Source organism: Phalacrocorax carbo, chromosome 7 (assembly GCF_963921805.1).
Source record: "Phalacrocorax carbo chromosome 7, bPhaCar2.1, whole genome shotgun sequence".
Lineage (NCBI taxonomy): Eukaryota > Metazoa > Chordata > Aves > Suliformes > Phalacrocoracidae > Phalacrocorax > Phalacrocorax carbo.
In genome coordinates, this window is record NC_087519.1 from 22,919,511 (window position 1) to 22,942,538 (window position 23,028).

Here is a 23,028-nt window from a genome sequence, read left to right on the forward strand (position 1 = left end):
TAGGCTTCTTTAGCTGCAAGCCAGCATACTGTGAGGACTAAGCATATGGTCCTTACTGGATATAAACCATTGCCCAGTGACAGCTGCAAGGTCTCCTGTCTTCATGAACTGTGTTAATGACAAAAGAGGCCAGAAGGTGCCACAGTAGGCCAAACACGCTCTCCAGAGCCCACGTCTCCTCACTGTGGTATGTTGTAAGGTAGGGAAAACCAAACCTGGGCAGATACATAGCTCAGGATAGTGGTTGCTGGCATGCGTTGTGTGTCTAACTGTCATAACAAAGCTTGGCATAAAAGAGCCAAGCACTCCCAATGTCTCCACAACACACCTTCCTAGAAAATGCTGTCCATCAAGCAGTTCTTGACTGCACATGCAGCTTTGATAATAGGGCACCTGGATTTCTCAGCGGGTCCTGCTTGTGACTATACTCCGGACTACACGGCCACAGACTCCCTTTACATTAGAGAACTGGCTGCAGAGGTGTGGTTGCTGTTGCCTGTTGACAGGTTTCTGGGTTTCCTTCCTAAGAACTTCTATACCGCTCTGCCATGTTTCTCTTTTCCTTGCCCACCTTCACCTAAAACTGGAAGTGATACAGCAGCAGAATACAAGGAATACAAGAAAATAGTTAAATCAGATCCTCTTCTAAAAGTCTCTGCTGAGTTCGAGGCCATTCTTTCTTGCATTTAATACTTGCAGAGGCTGGATCTGACATGCAGTACAAAGACAACTTCCACCGTGGGTCAGTGTGTAGCATATATTCAGCAAGAGCAGAAATCAAAGAAGGGCATAGACGTTGAAAAGATGTAATGATAGAGTTTATTTCCGAGGAGTGGCTGATGTTCCAGAAAAATTTGCAACCAACTTATTTTATAAAATCAGCTATGGAGCTTTTAATGTAAATTAGAAGGCAAAATCAAAGGGCAAGAGGGGTGAATGGTTATGATTTTGTGTTTTGGTTTTTAATCTGCTTTTCAGCCGATTCTGCTTGTTTACTGTGACTGACCTAAGCTGAGCTGATGCGGCCTTTTCTGTTACTTTAGCAAGGTTCTTGACCCTGATACTGCATCTGATTATGTTGGGTTGGTTGTCTGGGGAGCTGCCATCTAATCTGCTCCCTGTTGGCCCCTGCAGATCTTCCATATGACCTACGATCTGGCCAGTGCAGTGGTGCGGATTGTGAACCTGATTGGGATGATGCTGCTGCTGTGTCACTGGGATGGCTGCCTTCAGTTCCTTGTGCCTATGCTGCAGGACTTCCCTGATGATTGTTGGGTGTCCCTCAACCGCATGGTGGTAAGTGCCTGCCCTGCTTGCTCCCTCATGGCCCTAAACCCAGGCTCTCGGTCACAGCATCACCGTTTCAGCGTTGACCTCCCAGCACTAGCATGGCATCCCCCAGTTTCTCATTTCCCCCCACCAACTTGTAGGGCCTTCCTCCACTATCCAGCAGGCACTTGTAAAGCCATGGCACTGTGGACAAGGAGGCTACTTGGAGGCATTTTCTGCAACGAGACAGTCTCAGGACTGCAGAGCAGGAACCAGCCCCTGCAGAGCCTGCTGCTGGCTGCCTGCAGCCGAAGGCAGGAGCCAGACTCCCCCTCCTGGCAGGAAACAGCAAAGAGCATGAATGGAAACAGTTTTCTGCTGGGATCTGGGCATACTGAGGCAAAGGCAGGGGGCAGAGGGAGTCCTAGAGTCATAGCTGGGTCTGATCGATAATTCCCATTACTGGTCCCAAGGAAACTGTTAAGCCTTCTGCTCCATATCCACGCGAAGGTTTGGTGTGATCACCCACCCTTCTCCCTGGGGAGCTGCACAATATCCCGTTAGAGTGGGCTGAAACTGACTCTGCCAAGCCACAGTTTGGCCTCCTGTCATGGGATCAGTAGCCAGACTTCCCAATAACATCCCAAGCTATGCTGCTCACTCTGCTGTTTGCATATGGCAAATGCACAGGGAGTTCATGGTACCTTTCAAACTCACTGAGAATTCAGGATCTTTTATTCAAAGGGACAATGTCCAGTTGATTAAGCAGCAAAAACTGACAAGGCTTAAAAAATTGCCTCTTATCGCAGCTCTTAACCTCCAGGTTTCCCATGCCAATTTCTTCTTAAAAAAAAAATAATCAGGCACTCGGGCAGAACAGAACAAATGTAAAATGTATAAAAGAACTGCCAACTTCCCATGCCTCCCACATGCAGAGCTGTGGTCACATGCTGCCCATGCCTGAGAAGAGTGAGCATCCATAAAAAAGTCATCTGTTTGGTGTTTATTTATTCATTTCTTCCCTCTGCAATAATCATTCACTTCCTGCCGTTGAAAGGTGCCAGACTGACAGTTCTGGAGACTGGAACCCTTTTTTATCTACAGCAGAAGAACAACCCATGCAGCAGCTGCCTTATCTTCCCCCATGCTGCCTTTTTATTATTTATATGGCAGGAGCAATGAAAGATCAGGGGTCCATTGTGCTTGTGCTATTCAGGTTCAAAAGGACACACAGCTCCTCATCCTGGAGAGCTCAGAGGTGCAGACACAAATCATCCCCACCCGATGAAGTGACTTGGCCATGGTGCCCTTGCAGGACAGCTTCAGAGCAGCAGATTTGAACGAACCTTGTTTCTTTTACCCTAACATTTGTGTGGAAGCTTCTGTCTAATGGCAACAACTTCTATTTGCTTCTCCTGTCCAGCCCCGGGGGAAGAGATAAAAGCTAGCGTTACAGAATTACAAGTGTGAGTAGCACACTTGGCTCAAAGGCCAGTGGATGAGAGCTGCCACACAAGCTGGAAAGTGACCTGAAGAGTCAAAACAACCAGGTTACTGGTAACTGGTGCATGGAAAACCTTCACAGATGGCAATAACTAGCAATGGTAGACACACATGGTGAGAGGAAGAATAATCCAGTGGCTGGAGCTCTGACTGAAAGTGAGATACCTGGGTTCGGTTCCCAACTCTGTTCTTTGTGATCCAAGGCAAGTCAGATGGGAGGCTCAGAGAGTTCTCCCTCCCCAGATGCTTCTGAGGATAAGTAAATACTGTAATGGTGGGTGTCTAAAATAGTCTGAGATACCTGGGGTTGTACTGAGTAGGTTGCATAAATGCATGGCACAAGCTAATGCAAATTGGCTCTTGGACACTTCTCAATCAGAGGCTGTAAAGCCAGAAAACCACTTATGTAACCCAGTGGAACAAAGAGCTGCAAACATACTGGGATCAGAGCCTGATGAGGAGGGAAACAAATCTAAATTTATATAACCTAGAAGAGTTACCTGGGCCAGACTATGACTAGAGCCTATAAATAACTGTCCAGGTAGATGTGTAGTGAAGGGATAGGGTCTTGAAAGGTGGCAGGAGACAGGACAGAGAAAGAAAAGATTTAGCCTAGGCACCTTTCTTAACAGCCAGACAGAGGAAAGGGGGGAAGGACACATCCCATAGGCAGGAGGGCTCAGCAGAGTTCCAGGAAGAGCAGGGTAGACAGCTTCTATCCAGAGCAGAACTTTACCAGGCAAGGAGTCATGCTGCAGTACTTGTCTTCCCAGCCTTGAGAGCCTGTGAAGCTGGGAATTAAATTTGCCTTGTGTGATTTTTCCGATTCTCCTCTGCAGTTAAATAAGCTTCACTTTTTCCACTTAATAAAAGTGAAAACAACCTATTATCTCAGTGACTGTCTCAGAAATGGAGCCTCAGGAAACTGAGATGAAGAACTGGAGAGATGGTTATATGCCTCACCAGGTGACTTCCACTCCAGAAGCTGTACAGGAATATGCCAGCCCCAAAATAGCTTGGTTTTAAAACACTTAACAAAGAAAATAATTAGTTCTTCTGGAATCATATAGTTTGTTCTCACAATAAGGTTCTGTCCTCTAATCTCCTAAGACAATTTCCAGGTGTGTCATTGGGACCAGTGATGGAGTGGATGGCATGATTAGTGCAACAATTTACTTATATCTGTAGTGAAGTAATAAGAGAGGCCACTGAGTCAGAAAACAACAAGAAACCAGTAGGCTGTTCTCAGAATTTGGTGCCAAGATCTTGATGGTTGTTTCCAGAATGGCTGCGTTTGAGAGCTGTGATGGAGAGGGGTGGGAGGTGAGGAGGGCATCTGTCTGTGACAGAGTCGGTAGGTTGGATTTTAGGACATTATGTACTGACCTGGTCACAACTTTGAGGAAATAAGTACACTTAGTGCATGACTGCTCTGATTACACAGCGGAGCCAAAAAGCTGGGATGGAACGACTATAGGAAAAAAAGGAATCTTCTGAAGCTACTACAGCCAAGGGGAGCTGTAAGTAGAGGTTTTTTGGAGGCTTTCTCCTTGAGTATGCTGGTGCTGCTCTTCCACCACTCTGGACTTTCACACCTAGTCACTTGCAATCCATAAAACCAGCTCTGATTCCAATGCAGTCACCTCCCATCTGCTTCCTAAAGGTTTGATCCTCTTCCAGGGGATCTGTGAAGGGTCTGGTTTGCCAAAATCATATTGGGGGCTCACTAAATCCCTGGGTTCAATTCATCTTTGTGTTTTCTACATGCACCGTGATTCATCTTTAGCAATTGTAGAAGGAATGAGTCTCTGTATGACTTCTTTCCGAATTGGCTCTGAAATGGCAGGGAGGGATGTTTTCAGTATTAATTGCTCAGCCCCAATCTCAGGGGCTTCTGCATTAGCTTCCCTACAGGGCACTTTATTAAAAAGAGAAACACTGGTGAGTCAGCTGCAGAGCAGCATGTGTGCAGGCAGCAGCATCTCTCCAAGACCTTTGCCTGGCAGCTTCTCATCAGAGAAATCTGAGCTGTGCTGAGACCTGAAAGCTGCTGGAAACGTGTGGCTCGCTCTCTTGGGTATTGGGCTGAACTGATAAACCCTGCAGGGAAGGCAAATATCCCCATGTCAAATGCAGCGACCTTGCACAGGAAATACTAATCATCTTCCCATCTACAAAAGAAGGAGAGCAGCTTTCCTTTTGAGCTTAAACCCTCCTCTCCGCCCCTCAACACATTCTTGCAGTGTTGCTGATAGAAAGGAGGAAAAGAAACAGATGCAGCATGTGATGTGGAAGACAGAGCAATCCTGCATACATCTTCTGTGTGATTCCTAACTTCATCCAAGCCTCTGGTTCAGCAGATCCCTCTTACCCACACTTAGCAGGCATATGAAGCTGGGTAGTAGATTGTCTTTTCCAACCTTAATGATTCTGTGATCGTGTTTTATAAAATCTGTCAGGGAGCAGCAAGACTAGGGCTGCTCCACAGTGGGGTATATGAGCCAGGAGCCAAGAGCTACCCCTGCACAGGCAGTGCCCTTGCCAGCTAAGGCACAGTCCTACCAGTCCAAAACAGGGTGGGCAGAGCAGAAGTGGTGATAACAGGGTCCAGTGAAGGCAGGGTGACAGTCATGTCCAAGGTCTACCCAGGGAATCCAGTTAGGAGCAGCAAGAGATGGGGTCAGAGGCAAGGCTGGAAACAAAGCTAAAGCATATGTTCAGGGTGCAGGGCTAGGCACAGGTACAGCTAGCTCAAGCAAGGTCTGGGTGCCCAGGCCTGCGCTGAAATGGAGCTCCAGGAACAATGGGGTTCATGGGTGGGGGTCCCAGGCAAGGCTGACTGGGGCAATTAAGACTGATGCACTCATAGTCCTGAGAAAATCTCTTCTGTTAGGTGACAGCCATGCAAAGCTCTCCTTGGAAATAAGCCCAGAACAGTCAGGTTCTGTCCTATGTGAAGTTTGCCCTATCATCTCCATTTCTTATCCCTTCCTTTAAACTGGATCTGAAGGTTTGTTTTCCTGGCCCAGCAGTTACAGTGTTGTCCAGGGGAGGGCAGTGATGCTCAGAGGCCTTATTTCACAGCGTGACGTAAGTGATGTGCAGTAGCAAACCCCAAGTAACAATTCAGTGGCCAGATAAGATCACTGCTGAGACAAAGGGAGTTCACAAGACTGAAACATGCCCTTTCACTACAGACAGCTCCTTAATACTGTGAAATGTTAGTAATGTTAGACATAACATTGTGCCCATGGACTGTGACCAAGAGTTTGCCAGTACTTGTCTGTCTTTACCTCTCTCTTTCTAGTCTTCTCCAGTGAGGGTTCAACCAGGTACACTCACATGTACATCAGACCCGGAACACCCTATAAGACATGATACTGTTTCTTTAGGTGCTTCTGTAAGGTACTGCAGAACACAACACTGCCGTTGAAGAGTTCCAGGAATGTCTCCAAGTATTCAAGGGTGGATCTGAGCAGAGGTGTTGCAGTCCAGACATTAATCCCAGAGAAGCCCCTATAGTACTGCCAGTGTGGATGTTAAAAACAAGCTAGTCTGAGAAACTGCTTCAAAGTAATCTTAACTCCCTTTTGCAAATGCGCTTAGTGCCTGGCATGTGTCTGAGATAACATCCCTCTTGACTCTGCTCAAGCATGGATCTGTAGCTCCATTTTAGCTTGCTTTGATATTTGATTAACAAGGAGTCATTTTCTTTCTGCAGTTTAAGGCCTCATTTACCTACCCTAATGGGCCATTTTAGCCACTCCAGTATATTCGAAGTAGTATAACCCTCACACCATGGGGACCGGCATAGTGGTATATTGAGTATAGGGGTATGGCTCTTATGGAAACAAACTGTATCAGTATCAGGCACTGTAATGCTAGTAAACTTGTGTTCACAGTACATTTTGAACCACTACTACTAGTCTGGCTTAAAGTACAGCAGTCTTGACCTGCTTGCTTATTCTGTGGAAAACAAAAGAGTGTAGAGCAGGCCTAAAAACTAAAGATATACTGAGACCTATAAGCAAAGTGTCATCACATAGACTGTGCCATGAGGATCCAGTGCTCTTTGCAGATGCTCAAAGAGCTCAGAGGTTGTGTCCTAATGGTAATTGCTCTGAAAGGTTTCCCCTTCATGGAAGTGCCTCTCTTTCAGCAGTCCTTGATCTTTCCTCCCAGCAAACCACATTGCTCAGGATTTTTTTTTAAACACTTGGTGTTTTCCTCTCCAGCTCTTGCCCCTCAGTCTGTCATTACTCAGTGATCTCCTCAGTCTGGCACGAAGCAGGCTGTACTTGCAGGGAGCTGTGCTGCTGATGGGAAGTGGGGTTATGACTTGTAAGTATAGAGTTACCAGGGAGCCAGAAGTGTTTCTGCAGTCTATGGACACTCAGTGATGTTGGATGTTGTAGTTTTGGATGACTAATTCCTACAAAACACTGGCAAGCTTCCTCATGAGCAGCACTCCTGAGGAGCAAGTTGCTGGAAGAATGGCTTTTAAAACTTGAACCTGCCTGATACCCTGATGTTCTTCTTGGGCTCTGATCATTCTTGGCCATTAAAGACTCTGGCAGACAGTTTCCTGATATATCAAATTCCAGCTCAGCTATTCTTATTCTGTCTCCCCAAATTCCCTTTGGAATTTCAGCTCAGCACTTTTCTTCCTGGTCTCAATTCTGCTGTGGAGATGTGCTGCTCTGTTAAACTACTGACACACTGAACTCAGAAGGCAGCAACATTTCTGCAATGTTCAGTGAGAAATACCTGCATGGGAACGGAATTCATTTAACGAGGAAGGGATGGGACAGGACACCTGCACTACCGTCTCTAAAGCTGTCAATGTGCTGCCCACCTTTACAGGTGATGCACCATTTTAAGCAAAAGCTGGTCAAGTGTGACTGCTGCTGCCTGTTGTCTCAGGATGATGACTCTCCTGCTGAAACATGGACAATAGATGGGCTAAAGCTGTCGAGTTTACAGCATTTGCGATTCTGTAAGTGCAGGGGCCACACCTTTATGACTGTTAGTACTACAGGGCTGAGGGAAAGGGACCGTGGCTCCTGGAAATGTTAACAGTGAAGATGCAGGGATGCCTGTGTAAGGTGTGTGAGACGCTTGATGCCTTCACAGATCAGAAGTGCGTCTGCAAAATGACACAAAACCTGGGTGGAGGAAAAATGGGCCCCCACACTTCTTTGGCCAGGACTCTAGGAGCCACAGCATAGACATGGGTTAAGCAAAGGAGCAAGCAGATTCACTTCTTTGGTGCTTACACCTCAGGCAGCTCCCATGGTTGGATCCTTCCTGCTGCCCTGTACAGGCAGCAGAATGCAAATGCTCTTCACCTTCATGTGTAGCTGGCTCCCCTTTGGGCTGCAGCTCATCACCCACTGGCAGGCCAACTGCATAGCCAGAAGTAGAGACACCAATGGGCACATGTCTATTGTCTCTCTCTGTTGACTCAAGGGTAATTTTTTCAATGCAGGAGGTGAACAGGTTCCTGCTTTGTTGTGGAGGTGAGCCCAGACAAGCTGGCGCCAGCAGAGAGCAGTGTCTCCTGGGACTGTGAATGTGCTGCTTCTGTGTGTGCTTCGCTGTCACTTCTGTTGCTTTGCCCTTCTTGTTGCAGTGTGAATCAGGCCTGTCTTGCATAATGTAACTGAATATGGCCAGGGTAACGCTATCGCCTGTCTTTGTCCATGTGCTTATCTCCTAACCGAGCATTAACACTCTCCAGAATTCCAGCTCTTTGCCACAGCTCACAAACAGCAACAGTATTCTTTTCTTCTGTTTACTACTTGTAAGCTTACTGAGAAATTTCCAGCAACATTAGTGATGCTCAGAGAGCTGTTTGCAGGGAGGTCGTCAGCCATCCACCTGATTATGATTAGATCCCTCCAAGGAGGTGACCAGTAAACTCCAGTGATCCCAGCATTACTGGTCACTGGTGTTGAGGCTGCTGTTGAGGCTCAGAATGGAGCTTACAAAAGGATTGCTTGTCTATTTGTCAAGACACAAACCAGGCCTAATGTACAATGACCTCCTGAGTTGCCACGGTATATGTATCTGCAAAGCTATATCCATAAAGTTAACACCTTCCTAGGAACAGAAAGACTGATGAATGTACAGATTTTGTGCTGCGATGCATGTCACTGTAGCAGAGGTATTTTTTCACATACCTTGTAACAGCAGTGTGTGATGACAGTGCATTTACTTTACAAGGTTTTGGGGCAAGGACTTGCTAGCATATAATACCCACAGGACAGTAAAGGTACCTGGAGCTATTCCATGAACGAAGGCTAATTAGAATAATCATGAAACTTATACTGTTTTTTCTCCCTATCCCATGATGTAATTGCTGAGGTGCGTCCTGTGTTAGTTGCAGTGAGAGAGCACAAAAAAAAAAAAAGCCATTGACTTCAGCTGGCTTCTCACAGTGGTTTATTGCAGCTATCAAATGAGACCATTTGTAGTTTTCTCAGCTCCCTGAAAAAGGCCTTGTTTTACACTGAGAAGAACTTGCTGTCTGGACATTATCATCTTAATTTTCTGCCCTTCCCATCTCTTCAGGTAATGACCAGAGATCCCAACCATTTCCTAAATTGCTGGGGAGTGATTTTCCCCACTCTAAGATCTTGCTGCTGGCAACCTTGCTCAGGCTCTTTTTTACCAGTTCTCTGTTAAAGTCCATTTCCCAGTGGAGTAATCATTTGCTTCAGTTCCTTCCTCCACACGTGGGTCATTTTGAAAATATCCCAATGCATCATCTCAGTTTATCCCATGTTACCAGCATGTCAGACTGTCTGACTTCCTTTCTGGAAAGTTTTTCTGGAAAGAGTACATGGAATCTGTAATAACCCTGGCCAAAGTCGGTTAATGTCAGGTCAGATGACTATATTTGGGGGTTTTTTTTGTTTGGTTTGTTTGTTTTTTTTTTTTTAAATCGAGAGTGCCCAGCACTTCCAAGCCATCAAAGAATTAAATTGCTTGTTTAACATATATAGGTGCTTTAAACATGGACTTTTGGGTCTAATGTTAGGTATCCTTTTCTGAAATGTGTTCTTATCAGAGAATGTCTTGTCCCACTGCTAAAGCTTTGTCTGTCTATCTGTCTCTTTAGAATGACTCCTGGGGGAAGCAGTATTCCTATGCGCTGTTCAAGGCAATGAGTCACATGCTCTGCATTGGCTATGGGCAGCAGGCACCCGTGGGCATGTCAGATGTGTGGCTCACTATGCTGAGCATGATTGTTGGTGCCACCTGCTATGCCATGTTCATCGGCCATGCCACAGCCCTTATCCAGTCTCTGGACTCCTCACGGCGTCAGTACCAGGAGAAGGTAAGAACTGGGCTTTGCAACCCTTATGTGACCCAGGGGTGGTTTACGCACTGTTTGGAGGAAGCCAGGGTTGTCAGTGACCCAGGTGAGAGGCCAAAGATGTGGTGTCTTTGTCACCATGGTAGTTTATTGGTAATTCATACCCATCCGATCACTCAAACAGACCCTCAGGAGGAAATAGATGCAAGATCAGATGAATAATAGTAGGGCAGGTGGGTGAGTCTTGTTGTCTCTGACTGTCTTTTTAGATCAACATTATTGATGTCACCAGTACCTAAAACTGTAAGTAACTTTTTCCTTTCCGAGATCTTGTTTCAAATCCCAAGTGAATGTTCCAGAATGTGCAGCTTTTGTTTAGCACGTACTTTCTTTAAGATCATCCAGATAATTCACATTCATTTCATGAATGAAACTACGTGACAAACCCCAAAGCAGAGATCAAAGCTCAGGAGCACCGAACAGATTCCCCAGGCAGCTATCGAATTAATCACACCGTTGTTGAATTGCATAATGTAGGGCACAGACAGAAATGTCACAACTGATCAGGTTACCACTGCAGAGCCAGTAACTGGTGGTGGTGGGTTTAAGGTGATGCTGTGAATTTGTAAAGATGGTAAGGGACAAACAGGGTCAGTCACTGGAATTCAGTTAATGAGGGGTAACTCATGGAACTGCATCAATTCCTTCCCTCTTTCCATGCCTTCAGTATATTGCAATCTGTACAATGGCATTTTGTTACCTAAAGCAAAGGGGCTGTTGGTACAATGATACTTTTCCCTCTAAGACATAGACAGGCAAAACTTATGCCTTCAACTTCTGGCTGAACTGGTAGGCCCGCACCTCCACAAAACAGGAGAGCTAATTGAAGAGTGACTGTGTACAACTAAGAGCAAAGGCCTGTGTGGCTCAAAGGTGCGGAAGGGACTTCACTGCAAAGACAGTAGGTTACTTTCAGGCATCAGCAAAAGCAACTGCCCGCAGTAGGGCAGAGGATGCCGTAGGCAAGGAGGTGTTGTGGTCAAGGTCTTATGGATACATGTGATCTGAAGGTTAAGAAAAGGAAGAATTAGTTGCTAGCCCTATTCTGACCCTGCCAGGTGCAGTTAGATGAGGTGAAAGAGTAGCTGTTATTCAAGTGGGTAAACTATGGCTAGCATGCTCAGACTAAATGAATTTTAAGTTCAGGGAGGAGGTGGCAGAAAGGATGTGTTAGATGGCCTAGGAACAGGTTTGAGGCACAGGGATTACAGTGGTGGGCCACAGAGAGAAAGTAGGGCAGAGAATGAAAGCAAAGAAGATCAGAGGCTGAATCATACTTTGAGGTAGGGAAGATGTCAAACCACAGCTAGAGCTAAAAGAGGGAAAAAGCCCAGGAGAAGAAGTGTGGAGGACTGGAATGCAACTAGAGTACTGGACATTGTATAGAGTTTTACCACTGTGTTACAGATTGGCTGGGCTAATTCTAATTGAGAGTAAGGCATGCCAAAGAGAAGGACGCTGCAGCACTAGGAATGCAAGCTGATCAAATCTGTGTATGCAGAGTATTTATTCAAATGTGTTTGAAGTAGCCAGAGTATTTATTCAAATGTGTTTGAAGCAGCGTAGGAGTCAAGGACTGATTTGCAGTTCCAGCCACCAGGTTAACCTAGCCATAGGCAGGTTTACACCTGCAGGACTGGGCACTATGATTTTTTTCTCAAGCCAGGTCTGAAGACAAAGGCAGAACTTGACTCTGGGAGTTGGATTCCAGTCAGTGCTCAGGGAAGTCAATCACCACTAAGCCAGCAGGGACTGTGATGGGGTGGCAGAGGTGTGAAATGTTAAAGCCTTATTAGAATGTGGAGAAGTGAGTGAGAGGGTTAACAGATCCAGGAGAAAAGCTTTGTGTTAAAGGCAGCAGGTAGAGGATTTAACAAAGGGTGTATTTCATGTGTAGTTGTTATAGCGGGTTCATTTCCCAATGTATTCTCCTAAGAGTAAAGCCTCAGGGATTGAGTACATTCATTTTCCTCTTGCAAATGGGACAAATTATAGCCTAAAAACAAATATGTACTTACTTTCTGCATTCCTTAGCACTTGAATAGCCATGATTAAAATGAGGCTGCTTCATGATTTGCAGCCCTGCAACTCATTTAGTTCAGTCCTCATGGGACAATGTGTCTGTTGAAGCATATTATAAGCAAAGAATCTCAACAAGTCTGGAAGTCGATTGGAAGAAGCAGACAGCAGTTTAGAGACCACTGCTGAGTACACCTTTGGGCTGCAAACAGGGCTCTGCCTCTCACCTCAGCAGAGGCTTAGGCTACAGAGACTTCGGCAGCTGTTCTGGGATTAGCCAAAGAAAGGGGAGACAGTGGGGAGGAAGAGGAATAGCAGAAATAACATGGTAACAGGACAGAAGGTTATAGCTAGTAACTGTACTGACAGGCTTTGCTTTGTGTAACCTTCACAACAAGGTTCAGGTGTGAGTTTGTGGTGGTTTCAGATCGTCTACATCTCTGCCAAACCAACTTGTTCTTCCCTTGTACAAACAGGGCTTTTGAGAAAAGGAATAAAAGCCAAGGTGTGCTGTCTGTTGGCTTCAGTAACAGGCTTGTCTCACTCCGCGCTGGATTCATTGAACATTTGAACATTGAATCCCTGTCCTGTCTAAATCCCCTCCTGTAACATTGGACTTCATGCTATCCTGGTTTATGCAATGCAGGGAGGCTGTATAGGATCGATGGGGTGGTAGGAAGCATGGAGAATTTGGAGACGGAAGTTGCACTCCCCAAGACAGTGTAGTGCCAAGGTTTCTGAGTACAAGTGGAGAATCCCATGTGGCACAGAGCACTCCCGCCAGCTCAGGCACTGGAAGTGGCATAGCCATCATGTAAGTCTGGCTCTGTGCCTCCCTTAAAAAGCTCTGAATCAGAATAGCTCTTTAGATCTGGCACTCTGAAGTGACTGTTTTATTTCCAGTCCCAGAGGCAAAGTTAGAAGGGACCTGTCTGTCCCAACTTGCATTGCAGAGTGTGTTATGCCCTAAATTACTTGCCCATCATCACAGAGAGAGTCAGTGGCAGAGTCAGGAACTGACTCTTATCTTTTAGTCTCAGTCTGGTGTCTAACTCCAGAATATCTCTGCACCCAAGACTGGTGTCTATTTACTACATGTGAGAGAATATTGCTACAAGTCCATCCTGAAGGATTCTGATAGAAAAATTTCCCCAAGTCATGTTGTACAGTTATGTATTATAACTGAATTGATCTGACAGCTTTGACCAAAGAGGGGACCCTCACATACCCATTCTCACACAGTGTTCCCTGCCACTACTCTCAACTGCACCGTTTTCTCTTGCACACCACCTTCCATACTTCTCAGACCTTTACTGAGCTGATTGATTTCTTCTGGGTTAGTTTTCTGCTAGATTAGTGTGTTGAATTAGCTTACCATAAAGTCCAGTGAGTGCCAGAGCTGATGCAGGGCGCTGGTGGAGGAGGTCCCTAAGCAAGAGCAGAGACCTCAGCTGCTCATGGATCAGGTCAAGCCTTAACATGAAGTTCATCATTGACTGCGAAATTACTCCCCAACCTGCAGTAACTGTGGCTCACAAGAGAGGAAGAGTGTTTCCTGCCCAGGCGAAGAATAAACTAGACCGATAGGCAAGTTATTTGCATGCTTTTTGCAGGTTCCCCTACTGATTTCTTTCTCTAATCCTAAAGCTCAGCTGGATTAATATTTATATCAAGTCACCATGCACACGCACACACACTCATCCTCCCCAGCAGACTCTGTAACCTTGAGGCTTTTGGGAGTGGTGATTATGCTGCTTACTGCAGCCACGCTCCTTGCAACAAAGCAGAGAGAGACTCTGGGCTTCACTCTCCCATCCCAGCAGGATGCAAACAGTGATAGGCATCATGCAGAGCGGCTCGGCTCTCCTGTGTTATCTTCTCAGGTACATATGGAAGGATGACTGATGAGAGGTAGGAATTGCTGCTGTCAGTTTTGCAGAGCCCAGCAAAACCATAATCTCTCCTCTGAGAGCCGTCTGCTACACTGGCATTCCCTCAAGCTCTCTGTTCTCCATATTCAGTCCCCTACTTCTCCTCCCCACTGAACCATCACTGTCTGAACTATCCAATGAACCCTGAACTATCCAATGCCTCTTGTTCTTAAAATATATATTGAAGCTGGGTAGATACTTTCATATTCACTTGTCGTTATTCTGAAGAAGCACCTGCTGCAGCACAGTTGCAAGGGGGCAAGCAGGTAACACTGAGGACAGAATCACTTTATAAATCCTACAGAAGCACTAACGACTGTTCCAGTTCCTAAAACAACCCTGCATAACCATCAGCACAGTCCTCTTGCTACAGTTTTGTCCCATGGTCTGGCTATCCAAGCAAAAAAGCACTTTACTCTCCAACTATGAACATTTCAGCACTTCTGTCATCAGCCTGAATTCAACAAAGAGTAATTGGGGGAAATTTAGTAATTGTAAAGGCTAAAGCATAACAGCTGGAACATGCCATCTCTGTTGGAGTCAAAGCAGATGTTAGACCACTATTCATTAGAGGGAAGTGAGACACTGCCATTGCGCCTGCCTACTACATTGGGGGCAGAGAATGTGTCTTCTGGGCTTAGTCAGTCCTTGCCCTTTCTTGGAAGCCAGCAGTATAGAGTCTTATTAGGCAACAAGTTTAAGGAGTGATTTTTTTTAGCAGTATGTGATTAAACTGTGGAACTCACTGCTACATGTTGCTGTGGAGGCCCAAAGTTTGATTAGCCTCAGAATTTTTAGACAAATTCACATAAGGAAAATCTTTCAAGCATTATTGAACACTTAGATGCAGATACAAGCCCTGGCAGTGAGTATCCCTAATCTGCTTTTGTCAGAAAAGCTAGGAGGGTATGGGTAGGAGCTGGATTGCTGTGTGCCTCTTTTATTCTTTCTCCTCTTCCTCAAAGCACCTGGAACTGCCAGAGACACACCACCAGGTGAGAAGAGCTCTCGGCCTGACCCTTCATGGCTACTCCTGTGGTTTTAGGCCATTTTACTATGCACTTTGGTGTTCTGAACTGCCTCCAAATGAATGTGTACAGGGAATTCAGTGCAGAGACCCTAGTTGGGGTCCTGGATACAGTATAATCACATTAGTCTGGCAACATGCCCTTGCTGATTAGCCCCCTCTCCACCCCTCCTTTAAGCACAGCTAATTAACCCAAGCACAGCACTGTACCAAAGCTATATTAATTCTTGTGGCTCCAGGGTTGGCTTAGCCAGTGCTACCTTGGGAATGACACAGCACAGATATGTTAAGATGACTAGTGTCAGCTGCTCTATTAGCACCGAGTTGGGCAAAGACTGCCATTATTCCCACACCTACTCTGCCACAAAGCTGTCAGATGGGAGATTTCATGTTCATTTCTACTCTGGACAGGATTTGGAGTGCCATTCCCAAGATGATTGGTCACCAATATCTGTAGGTTCTCTGGTGGCATTCCCAAATTCCTTGAGTCCAAAGAGGTTATGCAGAAGTCCCCTCCTGAGCTAACATCTTGGTTCTCGATGTCAAGAAAGCTGCAAAGCTCTCTTACTCTTCTGGTAACGTGTGTGAAGGAGAGGGCAGGGAGTGTGCAACAATGCAGAAATTAAAGGTGTCTGGAAAATTTTATCAAATGCAAAATTTAGTCAAATTTCCTAATTGGAAAAAGTTTGGAGAGCCTTGCTTTATCCCCTTATGACTGCACTACTTGTGTATTACCTCAATCTGTTAAGACACGGCCTGAATACTATTACGTCCCACGTTGCTCTCAGTCAAAGCATTTGGGATTGATAACAAGGCTTATAAAAGATGTGCTTTATTGATTGTATCTAAATGCAAGGGCTTCTGTTGTGTCCTGGCCTCAGTGTCTCAGCAGTGCCTCTAGGTATTTTTTCTGTATCAGGACTGGGTTTTCTGGCTGGTTTGCAGTCCAGAGTCAGCAAGTGAAAGGAGCAAGGTTAGGTGCAGCTCAGGTTAGCAGGAGAGGTCCAACCTCCCCCCAGCACATTAAAGAATGGCTTGAAGAGCAAAGTGTCCCCCATCCTCATCTCTGCATACCCACCTCCATGTGACAGTAAGTCCAAGGAGGCTGCCAGAAAATTGCAACTTGAAGTAAATTAGTCCTCCTTTGAGTGGGGATTTGGACCAGATGACACCCCAGAGGACCCTTCTGACTTATATCATCCTTTGACTCTGATTCAAAGTCTCTGACTGCTTTCAGGCGGTGAGCAGTCAAGATGTAGTAAGAATGGCTGGCTCAGGATTGTGCATCCAATGCTGCAAGGCAGCTGTCCTTTTACGGGTACCACATCCACCTCAATTTTAGAAGAATGTTTGTAAGAAATAGGTAGTAGGCTGGTGTAAATAACTATTCGTTCAGTTCAGCTCAACCAAAAAATCAGAAATTTGTGTTAATTGTTTTAAGGTTATTGAATCCTTTTTGTGAAAGAATCCTGGGTTGGTTATAAAATGAAAATGTTTTCTGAATGAAAACCTAATGGTTTCTTCTAAAAACATCTTGCAGTGCAAATTGCCTTCCCTTTATGGCCTTAACTAAACCAGGGTCGAGCAGTTTTTGCTCTTGTGGAAGAATATTTCATTGGTGAACTTACTATTCCTTGAAACTGTTTACCCATGTGTTAATAATGAGAAGCCCCATTTTGATATTCTAGATATCTATGCAGTGGCAATCAGTCAGCACTTAAAGCAGACAGTTCAGTTCCCGGGTGCGTGAGCGTGTCCATTTTATGGGTGGCAGTGCCTATATGGAGAGTATGACTGCGATGTAGTGCAGGAGTACATGCACTACACTCTCCATGCTCACACAAACAAGAGAAGGAAGGAGTCAGTGACATTGCAGTGTCTTTGTAGGACGTCTTTACAGAAGGAGAAATGAAGCTGCTTGTAGATTGCCTTCAGTCTTGCCTTATGTTAGGGATTCATGTTGGTTTGCTGTATCAGAGATACTGAGATTATAGCTAGGATTTTCACATCTTATTTCTGAGACTAAAAGTCAGACAAATAGTTCTGTTCTTTGAGTGATGCTGATGACGGCCTAGTCTGAGCAGTATGTTTGTGCACGCACAAGCACTGTGTGTGTTGTCACAGAAAGGAAAGTGCTCTTGCCACAGCAGTTCTTTGTATCCCAGTGTGGGATTTCAAACTTCATTATCAGTTTTGAAATTCATTTTGGCACTTGAACTGTAAATAAATAAATAAATACTTCATAATGTGAAGCACTAAGCCTCCCTGCTGAGCCATCTCTCCTGGCAAAAGGCTGCTCCCAGCAATACTGATTTCAAATTGCACAGGCTCACTGTTCCCTTTTCCTCATCTCCGGCCTTTGTCTGATGGCAGATTTTACCTTGTCTCTTTCGATCTGCTCTTCTGATGAAAGTAATGTTGATCTCTTTTTCCTCATCACACCTCCAGATATGTGGATCCAGTGACAGGACCTGACAACTCCAAAGTATCCTGTGATATGGGTTTCACAGTGCTTAATGGATAATAGAAGATTCTTGATCAGGTCTAAAAGTTCCCTATGCAGGACTGCTGACTTACGCTAGGATGTGACCTCTCAAACCCAGCAAGGCATTCTCTGCAAGTGCCTTTCCTAGGCTGGAGCTAGTAATGGAAAACAAGCTGTTTCTGTAGCCAGGATGTACAGGTTTGTACATAGTACATTCATCGTTGCACCACCTTCCCATGACATGCAGGATTAGACCTTAAGGCTGAGCACCTGTAAGAGCAAGCAAACGGGGCATTGCCCACAGCATTTAATGCAAAGAGATTTGTCCCAGAGTTCTTGAATCTGCTCTCCTAGGATCCTGGAGTTAGCAGACATTTCCATTGCTTGCAGCAAAGCCAGGCCACATCCACTGTGTGCGTGACTGCAAACTCGGCACTATGTGCTAACAGTACCACCCCTGTGGTGGGGTTCCCTGGCTCGCACTGTGGCCACTGCAGCAATGCAGCTGATGGGAAGAAGTAAACAACTGTTTCATCACGCTTATAATTGACCCTACTCAGTCTGTTGACATCTCACAGCCCAGAAACAGGATTGTCTGAAGCATAATCCTTGCCTGAATAGGTCCTGGTTAACAGCATGGGGAGGCAGCTACGGCAGCTGATAGTTGCAGCCATCCTCAACGTAATGAATGTTGTCTAGAAAGTGGGAAAAAAGCTCCAAGGATTTTCTGCTAGTATCTGTGCTTTGTAGCACAGCAAGAGATAAAAAGCCCAGTACTAGGTAATATAATTTCTGAGGGTATCACTGCAGTAAGGGTAAAAGACCTCCATGCTTTTCAGCATGTAACATGCAACATTTAAAAGTCAGCTTCCTGTAGCAAATTGAGCTAGTGGTACAAAAATTAACCCAGTCTTTGGAAGAACTCAGAACCAGGACATTGCATAAAGCTTTTTGCAGAATGAAGGTAGCTATCAAATAGCTTCCAAAGCTGAAGAGTAGATGGCCATGGGTTTAAATTTAGCTCATTAATCAGAAAGCAAAAGTACCACTGATAATGTTTGGGGCTGTGCTAGTTATGGTCTGAGTTGTTCTGGTTGAATTGCTATTGAAATAACCCCAGGTTCCTATACAACAACCTGCTCCAATTTGCCTGTACCACACTCTGGTGTATGTTCCCCCCCCCAATGCAGGCACCCCAGCTATTTTTCCACTTATTAGTTCACTTAGAGTTTCCTTAGGTACCCTCTGTGAAGGAATCCAGCTCCTGCTTCAGCCTCATCTGTAAGTCCATTCTCTTACTGCCTGCAGGCTGGAGGATATGGAAAGGACAGCATATGCCTGAATACAGCTCCTTTCAATCGCTTTCCTATTGCTATGGACAAGACAGCCCTCCGTACATTTAATTTTATGAATGTCTGCATTCTTGTTGGAAAACAGCAAGACAGTGCTCATGAGCATGAGTACCTATGTAGAGCCAACTGCGTTCATAAGTGTTGGCAGACTCAGGATAAACTGCGATAGCCTGCAGCAGTTACAGTTCTCAGCAAAATTTCAGGAAGAGAAAAGAGCAAAATTATGTAAGCTAGGACTAATGCTAAATATGATCAAGCACAGAGCTCTGCAAAGGGAGACCAGCAAAGATCGCACCAGCAGCATCAGTGTGATTTTATTGTGTTACAAAAGTTCACTTTTTTCCCCTTAAAACACTCACTCTTGGAGTCATTTGACTCCATGAGAATGTGTGTCTTGATCATTTTGAGTAAGATGTAGATCTGGTCCTAGAAAAAATCCTGAGGGTGGGAATATGAATGGCTTAAAAGACAAAAAAAATTTGAACTCAGCATTTATTTGGTTTTGATGATTACTAAATGCTGGAGAGCTACACTGTTTTACTCGTAATCATAAGTCAGAGAAAATAAAACAAAGGTGCAACTGTGTCCCATCAAGACACTCTCATCTGGTGAATCTCCTGACTTGATCTTTGCCACTTGAGAGCCACAACATTGTACATCGTGGCTGCTTATGTGTACTTTAATCCAGTCTTACAGGATATATACTACCAGCATTTTAAATACTGTCAGAGTGTCATCATTTTTCACTTAATTGAAGATGCATTACCCTGCTTGATTCTTATTTTTCTTACACAAATATATCTCTGTTGAGTTCCATAGAGTCTGGTTGTGGAGACTGTGACCGAGATTAAACTCAGTCCCACAGTGATTTCAGCCTATTTCTGGAAGGATGCAAGCAACAGCTTTGTGTAGGAAATGTGTATTTATCTTTGGATAGAGGGAGACAAGCATCCCAAGTGCTTTCATTACAGTAGGTTATGTGTGCTTGCCCATGTTGGCAGGCATGTTGTGAAAGTGTGTAAGTGTGTTTGAATTAACTGAGATGCAAAAATGGAGATCAATTTCTCTGAAGCTCTGAAGAGTGATGTGCATGGACCAAAAAAGGACTCGAAGAGGTGTCAGTGCTAGGACTGGGATGGGAGCAGCACTTCTCAGATGCAGGATCTTCTTTATATTCAGCAGCAGGCCAAGGAAATAGGCCAGTCTATTCAAGCCAGTGCTTTGTTACTGCCAGATAGAGGAGGATTCATGATAGAGCTTGAGGGCATGGAAGGAGTTAAAAATATTTAGTTCCCTTTGGACTGTGAATGATCTGACCTTTGATAGAACGGGATGGGAGTGGTGAGACAACTAGGGAAAGTGGCCAGTTACAGAAGGAAAAATACTCAGCGAAATGGTTCCCTTTTGATATATTAATACCTCCTTCAAGGGCTTATTTGAAGAAAAACAGACTTAAGAAAATTAGTTAGGATTTAAATGGACTCGATTGTCTTCAGAGAGATTTAAATAATTCCTAAATCAGTCTTTTTAGTTTAACTCAGAGAGGCCACTAATCTCTGTGCATTTCTCTGAGCACAGGTTAGACTGGGGGCATGGAGACAAGTAGGAAGACTGAACAGACAAGTACAAGGGAGAAAGGAGGCAAAAGGGGGCTGTCAGGTTAGGCCTGGCCACATCTGAAAGGTGCTCAAAGAGGTGCCAACTCAAGGGGGTATAAAGTGGCTTTAGAGAGTGCCAGAAGTGCATGGTATCAGGGCCTCAGTTAAAAAGGGAAGACCTGTAAATTATCAGGCAGTCTTTAATTCCCATGCACTCTGCTGTTGATGTTTATTACATGATTACCCTTACCCCTCTGCTTTGGCTCATCACTGAGTGTTGCTGGTGACCTCAGGAGTGATCTTCTTTAGAGCTTAGCTCTAAGAGACACATACATCCCACTACATTTTGAAAGGCCCTCCCTCATGCAGTTTTTTAGTGGCCTTTTGGTTAGTTGCTGTTGATGCTTGACACTGTGAGAGCGGCAACCTTCAGCTTGGCTGAGCAGCTCCAAGGAAAGAGGGAAAACCCCACATGAATCGTCAATTTGTCAAATGCAGAGAGAAGGGGCTGATGTACTGAGTACTTCTGCAGCCTCCATCTCTGTGCAAGGGAGAGTTAAGACCCCACAAAACGCTCCAGCTGGCATGGGTGAGAGGAGGTAGCACTAGCAAAGACAGGAGAGCCAAGATGTGTACCTCTTGTCAACTATGACAGAGAATTATGGTTTCTTATTTTACAGTTTTCTTTTATAACCGTGCTTTTAATTTGTAATCACAAGCAGGACCTTTTTTTCTGATGAAGTAAATTTGTCCTGTTTTTACTCTGAGCCTAATCTAGGGGCAGTGATTGTAGGAGAACCCAACAAGCCCTAGGGACTTTGCAGAGCAGTCATTTGTTGCTCTTTGCTACAAAGCAATAAATCCATGTTCGGTAGTGAATATAAGCAAGAGTCTGAATCACCCCATCCAACATCTGCTTGTGAATCTGAGAAGCTGGGGGGATTTTTCCCAAGAAGCAAAGGTCAGTTGAAGTTTGATCACAGGTGCTTACGGTGGAGAGAAGGCAGTAGAGGACAGGTGGCTGGCAGCAGGTGATGAGAGACATCCTGTGACAATGGTCAATGTTCCAATTCAAGACACTGGGCTAAAACTGAGAGTATGAGGTGATATTTTTGCAAATAATTTATTCAACACAAATACACCATCAAGGCAAGCAGAACTGTTTGTGGATTTAGGATAAATTTAATAAACCTGAGCCAGCAAAAGCTGGTGCCTAATGATTTTCCTTTCCATAATGAGTGTCCTGCATGTCCTATGTCCAATTTGCCAGGTCCCATGGATGTCTCAAATGCTGCAGTGCACCTCCAGTGGTAGTAGACATCTAGGCATCTGAGCCAAGCCTTTAAACTTAAAGGGCTTAAACTTAACTCTTAAACTGATTGAAGAGGATAACCTGCAAAATCCTTGATGGGCGCAGACCAGATTGCTGTTCCCTTTATCTTCCTCATTCATGAGCTGCAGACTCTGTGCAGCACCCAGCACAGCATCACCTGACACAGCACCCTGCCAGTCTCTACAGAACTTCGGCAATTGAAATAATAAAGTAAAGTGTTTATTGCCAATTCTCTGCCTAGCTCCCTGTGGGGAGGTGGTGACTCGCTTTGACTTTGATCATGCTATAGTGATCATGAATATTTACAGCCAGCTCCTCTGCTGCTAGCTACAGACAAAAAACTCTGGAAATGCCAGGAAACCCCGAGTGTCCCCTCTGCCACCTTGGTTTCTTAGAGTAATTCCTTCTCCTCTCTGGTGCAGATCAAGTTGTTAGCATGCAAGGCAGTGCCAGCACAGACTGTACTGAGAGCAGAGTGACACTGGTGTATGCAGGGGAGGTCTGTAATGAGCAGAAGTTCTGTAATTAGGTGCTTCAGCACAAGCTGCAGTAAAAGGACGTTCAGGGACAGATTTATCGGGGAGAAGAGGGGCAAGAGGGATGGCAAAGGAGGAGCACAGTCCTTTTGCCAGCATTATTTAGTATGGTACATGCTCAGGATCATATTCTGTATGGTGTACCAGCAGGTGGGAGCATCAGCATTGCAATTCACACACCTTGACCCTGCAGCACCTTCAAGGCAAGCGGACCCATTTACAGTCCTGTTCCCTTGAGGAAGTGTAATTTGCTCATAGAAAGCACCATTCATCCCCAAATACTGCCCTGGCATCAGTCAGCATGCCCTTGTTTTCCCCTCTAAATGACATGATGCAAATGCAAATGATTAGGTAAAAATACAGACAGGTTACCTAGCACGAGTGCATGGGGCAATAGGGACCTCACAAAAGGTGAAGAAACTCTGGACCTGTGCAGCCATAGGTGGGAAAGCAAAGGTGCCATCATAGCTGGGCAGACAAGAACACAGAGGGGAGGAAAGGTAGGCTATGGGTACTGCAGCTTCAACCGAGTAACTGTCAGGTTTCTGTCTCTGTGTGCCCTTCAGTTTGTCTGTGACTGTGAACACCCAAGGC

At 45.1% G+C, this 23,028-nt stretch overlaps 1 protein-coding gene across 1 annotated transcript in view; it reads left to right on the plus strand.

Moving 5' to 3' along the window:
• Positions 1-23,028, plus strand: part of HCN4 (hyperpolarization activated cyclic nucleotide gated potassium channel 4) — a 106,356-nt gene that overhangs the window by 60,524 nt on the left and 22,804 nt on the right. Inside the window, exons 3-4 of the mRNA XM_064456876.1 lie at positions 1,135-1,296; positions 9,896-10,114. Coding sequence (XP_064312946.1) covers positions 1,135-1,296; positions 9,896-10,114 — 381 coding nt within the window. The remainder of the gene's footprint in view (positions 1-1,134; positions 1,297-9,895; positions 10,115-23,028) is intronic.